We start from the raw sequence: 6001 nt of genomic DNA, 5'->3' as shown, positions 1-6001 counted from the left end.
CTCTGCTCTACTTCCTCCTGTTCAGATTTTTATGCCAGGAATAACACAACACGTATACAGGCTGAAACTGTCCCTCTGTCATTCCCTCGCCTACCACAATGCGTTTACACACACATACAAATACACACACACACACACACTAACACACACACGAACTTTTATCAAAAGCCAAACTTTTCCGCAACTTGATTAAGAGTAAACAGTAGGTGGCATTCGGAGAAATCAGTTTATTAAAAATCCTCAAATGGCATGTATGTGTCTGTTCATGACTGGCAAAGAAACACAACCAGTACTATTGTTTAAATATGTTTGTTTTGTAAAAATAAAAAATAATATTAATATTAATGACAAATCTAACACTTTTGGAAATGTATACTAGCATAAACTTATTGAAGCTTGAGCTTAATGAAAGGTTAATTGAGTATCTAATGCAATAAAAGACGCATTTAAACACAATCATTTGTTGTAAAGTCTGTACTGTAATATAAAAAAAATATATATTCTGAAAAGATATTTTACATGAACTGCAATATTTGGTATATTACATTTCAAAAAGTGATGTTTTAACCATGCACAATAGCAAAGACTCTAATGTCTAGAGCTGATCAAATAAAGACTATTGTTTGATTTGGGAGGGGGGGTGTTGACTTTGATTGTGGATGGGGTTAAGAATAATGCTTATAGCTTGCTATTGTGTGCTCTGTATGGAATAACCACAAGTGAATAAAGTTGTTTTGAAGACCTCTCCGAACTAGGAGTGGCTCAACGTTTTCATTGACAACTTGTAGGTGAAGTAAAATGCATTTTGAATCATGTCCAGGTGCAACCAAGGTGAGACTGCTGAAAAAAATGTTTCTTCCGGGAAGGTTTTGTGCAGAAATGAATCAAAAATTTTCAATAAGTTTTTCAAACAAGTTGAGGAATCTCTCCTTTCTGTCCAAGACATTTGAGTTGTTCACCTCGCCCCCATCTTCTGTAACGTCTTCCGTCCTTTCTTTGAGTCTCTCCAGCCTGGCTTTGTCTTGCTCCAGAGTCAGCCGCTCCTTGCGTACAGCATCTCTGTCCTCCTCCAGCACCGCCCTCTCCCTGTCCATGACTGCCTTTTCTCTCTCCATTGTTGCCCTTTCTCTCTCCAGCAAGGCTCGGTCTCGGTCCAGAGCAGCGAACTCCCTTTCCAGCACCGCTCTCTCCCTCTGCAGCACCAGCCGCTCCCTCTCCATCACCTCCCTGTCACTGTCCATCGAGTTCCTGTCGTGCTCCATCTCTGGCATGTCCTGCTCTATCTCTGACATGTCGTCCTCCACCTCTGACATGTTGTCCTCCACCTCTGACATGTCGTGCTCCGTCTCTGGCATGTCGTGCTCCGTCTCTTGCATGCTGTCTATCTCCTGGCTTCTCTCCTCCTTCACTGGCTCCTCATCCTCATCTCCGTTCAGGGTAACCTCGATCTCTGGCCTGCCTGCTAACGAAGTCACAGAGTTTATCACTATGGAATTGGGTTTAGAGGTGGGCGACAAATCGCTGTTGGTCGGCAGGGCAGTGAGGATGGGGGCGCTGCCTTCCAGCCGACCCTCCAAGGCGTCATCCATCAGATTGAAATAAGGCCACCCTTCAGGGTACACTTTCACCCCATTTGAAGGGTACTTTAGGTCCTGAGGAAGTAGAGAGAAGGCAATGAATCAAAAGACAATTTGTCACAATGCTTTATAAATCTGAGTGATTTATTTCAACTGTACCTTGTATCTCTTCTTCATGTGTTCCCACTTTTTGGATGCTTGAACATAGGACATCTTGTGTTGCCAGCCCATTTGTTTCAGAATGGCCCTGAAAATGTAATCATATGGCAAATGGGTCTCTAAAGGAACAAAAGAAAACCTTTGACAAAAAGGAGAATAACTTCCCCCTGGGGTAGGCAGTTTATACTTTTATTTTAAAGTAAAAATGACAGAAGATCATTGGTTTTAGCTTCTAAAATGTGAATATTACCAAGCATTTAAAATGTTCTAATGTTATACTGCCCGTTATACTGCCCTTAGAGATGGATAGCATACCTCCAGGCCCGCATGGTAGCATTTCTCCTTCCAGAGAAGAGGTAATTATTTGAAACCCTCAGCTTCACAAAGTCATGGACTTCATTTCTCGTCACTAAAAGGGGGAGAGGGGGGGGAAGAAATTAGTCAGTCCACAATTTTCAACTTAAATGAAACATAAGGGGTTGCATCACTGATTGTGAAAATCTGGGCGCCGCTACACTGTCCAGTAATAGTGACATACCTTTTTTATAGGACATGGGGTTTTTTTTCTTCTTCTCTGAAGTAAATTAAAAAAATGAAAACTGGTCGACCCAATCTGGGGCCTGTGGGCTGCAGTCTAGGTCAGCCTGTGCATTAATCCACGCCTGCCTATGAAGCCTAATGCAACTCATTACAGAAGCCTCCAACCCTCTACACAATAATCCAGAACTTGTTGCACTCCCAGCGTGCAATGTTTCTAAATATCTATTCAGTTAGCAATAAGATTTTGACCCCTCTAGACAGAAACTGTATGTCATCTCTGTGTATACATAATATCCGGCAAAAGCATAGGCTAACGTTACTCACTGCATGCCGTCGTATGTCCAATTGCCCAGGAGGTCGACTCCAGATCCTCAGGTTCGGTGCTCGGTTTGAGGGCCATGGTCTGGTCGACTGCGTCATACCATGGAAACTTTTCTGCCTGAGCTGAGCTGCCCGACCTGCGGAGCATGTGCCGTATTCGGAGGTACTGGCTCCTCAGCTTTTTGACTTTGTCCCGGCACTGATCGATGCTCCTGATATATCCGTTGTTTTGGAGATGGTCACGGATCTTCCCATAGACCTCAGAGTTTTTGTGCATCTTGTCCAACTGTTCTTGAATATTGTCATCCGACCAAATCTTCAGCAAACACTCCACCTCCGCATCACACCAACGTAAACCTTTTCCCGCCATCGTTTTAAATGCCCGCGCATGGTCCCTCCTTCTGTCCATCTCTGAAGAAAATGAAACATAAGGGGTTGCATCACAGATTGTGAAAGTCATTCAGCCTGTCATTTCACTATATTTGAAGAAGCATATGAGTTTATGAGTCGGAAAAATAACTGCTTCAAAAGCCTTTTTAACCATCCATCCACCCATCATCTTCAACTGCTTGTCCAGGGACGCGGGGGGCTGGAGCCAATCCCAGCTGACATTGGGCGAGGTACACCCTGGACGCCAGTCTACTGCACAACACTGCCTTTTTAACACATTTTGTGTGTGTTAAAACCCCCAAATTGATTTATTGAAATGATTTAACACAGATAATTTTATCAGTGCATCCCTTGTGTCCAAAGTTCCATTCTATCTTTATGTTTGAAACCGTAAATATTAAATATACATGATTATAGCTCAGTGCATCCAAAGAGACACATACTAGCTACTGTCAGCTACACAAAAGTATGTTGTATGACATACATTTTGAGCATGTAGCCTAGAGATGCACTGATCAGATGCCTGGATTGGATATCAACTCCAATATTGACTAATTAGCTGGATGATATCGGATAAATGAGGCCGATCCAGTCATTTCATTCTTATTAATATCATACACAGCAATAATTACAGCGATGTAGTCACTTCAATTCTACACTGGTTAGGGTTTTATATCACATTTTAACATATCTGTTTGCAGTGCACTTTACATGGAAGTGTTATTTATTTCTTTTTGCTGCTAATGTACACTATTTGTTAATAAATAATATTAAGTAAATTTATATCTGTGCTCATTTGTTACCTCTTTTAACAACTCAAAATGTTTATGTCAGGCCTGATGCCTTCACTCACATGGAAAAGTACACGGTTCATTCATTCAACAGTAGTATCGGATCACATCAGGTATCCAAAGATACGCTCAGCCCAGGTATCCTATCGGATTGGAAAAAACTGCATTGGTGCATCTCTAATGTAGTCCATAGTATGGGATTTTGGGCACAGTTATTACAACCTATTATGACCTCCATTTTTCAGGAATGCCCCCGTTTCCTTTTATAAAAAGGTGAACAGAAAACACACCTTTTTCCTCTTTTTAAAATTCAGGTAAGAACTTAACACAATCTTATCCTGTAACCAGCTCAACTTCGCAACGGGTGTGAGACAATTAATCAACTGTTGGGGTTGGGGTTTTGAAAAAGGTCAGAGCCTGTATTTTCTCAGGAGACTAAGACCTTTCAACGACTGCAGAACCATGCTGCATATGTACTATCACTTGTTGTTGTCCAGCGTAATCTTCTAATCTACGCTGTTGTGTGCTGGGGCAGCAGGCTGAAGGCCGCTGATGTTAATAGACTCAATAAGCTCATCAGGAAGTCCTGTCCTGGGAGTGGAACCAGAGTCCTTAGGGGGATGCTGAGGAACCCGTCAGTATCACGGATAACACCGCTCACCCCCTGCACGCCACACTGGAGTCCTAGAAGAGCACCTTCAGCAGCAGATTGAGAACACCAAAGAGCATCACAGTGCGCCACAGGAGGTCTTTTATACCTAGGGCCATCAAACTGTACAACTCCTCCCCTTTCTGCAAATAATAACAATATAATGTTCAGTATTACCTGTCTTCATCATGTGCAATACTTATTTCAATACATCTGGCTGTATTTTGTTCATTATCATGTGGAATAAATCTATATTACATCATGATATGTGATTTGTTATATTTATCTTATTTTGTTATTGTTTTTGTATTTGTGACTGCAACTTTTGAAAACCAAATTGACCTCATATGAACCCGGCCACATAATGCGGCTGGATTGGATTGTGGACCACATCTACCAGCTGTTTAGGGGTAGAGGGTTTTTTTCTTCTTCTCTGAAGTAAATTTTAAAAAAAAACTGGTCGGCCCAATCTGGGGCCTGTGGGCTGCAGCCTAGGTCAGCCTGTGCGTTAATCCACGCCTGCCTATGAAGCCTAATGCAACTCATTACAGAAGCCTCCAACCCTCTACACAATAGTCCAGAACTTTTTGCACTCCCAGCGTGCAATGTTTCTAAATATCTATTCAGTTTGCAATGAGATTTTGACCCCTCTAGACAGAAACTGTATGTCATCTCTGTGTATACATAATATCCGCCAAAAGCATAGCCCAACGTTACTCACTGCTTGGCGACGTTTGCTCTCCATCTGCCCCGGATGTCGACTCCAGATCCTCAGGTTCGGTGCACGGTTTGAGGGCCATGGTCTGGTCGACTGCGTCGTACCATGGAAACTTTTCTTTGTCCTCAGTAGAGCTGCCCGACCTGCGGAGCGTGTGCCGTATTCGGAGGTACTGGCTCCTCAGCTTTTTCACTTTGTCCCGGCACTGATCGATGCTCCTGATATATCCATTGTGTTGGAGGTGGTCACGGATCTTCCCATAGACCTCAGAGTTTTTGTGCGACCTGTCCAACTGTTCTTGAATATTTTCATCCGACCAAATCTGCAGTAAACACTCCACTTCCGCATCACACCAGCGTGAACCTTTCGCCGCCATTGTTTGAAACGTCCGCTCATGGTCCGTCATCCTTTTTCCTGTCCGAACAGGCGCACATAAAATGACGCTAAAAACCGCCGTAGGCCTCGTGCTCGTACGTGTGCAAACGTGCTTTACAAAAGCCCACCTCTCCAAAGCGGGCCGTGCCGACGGTTGCACTCACACAGGTCAAAAGAACTAGACTTTAGCCGTGAAACGTGCTTGGGTAATGTCCACACTACCACGGCCTCGGCTCGAATGCTTCTTGCCTGCCTACACGTCATGACGCCGTAACACGTCACACGCATTGATTGACGTCATCGCCATGCGTCGCTTTGTTTACAAAGGCGCGCGTCCTTTTGGCCACATAATGGAAAACAGCGCAGAAAACTTGGTGACGCTCCGCATCACACTAACGCGAACCTTTCGCCGCCATTGTTTTACATGCCCGCGCACCATAGACATATAAAGATATAGACATAGACCATAGACATACATTTA

The 6001-nt window shown here is 43.5% G+C and overlaps 1 protein-coding gene across 1 annotated transcript; it reads right to left on the bottom strand.

The window, feature by feature from the left end:
- Positions 1-842: 842 nt before the first annotated feature.
- LOC310962867 (uncharacterized protein) lies at positions 843-5731 on the bottom strand. The gene is made up of 5 exons (XM_083935471.1): positions 5149-5731; positions 2601-3008; positions 2052-2145; positions 1737-1824; positions 843-1652 (listed from the first exon to the last, which is right to left on the bottom strand). The coding sequence occupies exons 1-5, from the start codon at positions 5549-5551 to the stop codon at positions 885-887; spliced, it is 1761 nt and encodes a 586-aa protein (XP_083791597.1). The 5' UTR covers positions 5552-5731; the 3' UTR covers positions 843-884.
- Between the last annotated feature and the right edge of the window lie 270 nt (positions 5732-6001).

The sequence above is a fragment of the Echiichthys vipera genome, assembly GCF_963691815.1.
Source record: "Echiichthys vipera genome assembly, chromosome: 20".
Lineage (NCBI taxonomy): Eukaryota > Metazoa > Chordata > Actinopteri > Perciformes > Trachinidae > Echiichthys > Echiichthys vipera.
Note: the sequence above shows the minus strand (reverse complement) of the source record. Positions and strands in the feature narration are given on the sequence as shown.

What these genes read in the sequence shown, in the direction of transcription:
- LOC310962867 (XM_083935471.1), bottom strand. Translation starts at nt 5,551, where the DNA reads ATGACGGACCATGAGCGGACGTTTCAAACAATGGCGGCGAAAGGTTCA. An exon ending in AGAGCAAACGTCGCCAAGCA is followed by an intron (nt 3,009 to 5,148) that starts GTGAGTAACGTT and finishes CATTTTCTTCAG; the next exon opens with AGATGGACAGAAGGAGGGAC. An exon ending in ACATGAAGAAGAGATACAAG is followed by an intron (nt 1,653 to 1,736) that starts GTACAGTTGAAA and finishes CTACTTCCTCAG; the next exon opens with GACCTAAAGTACCCTTCAAA.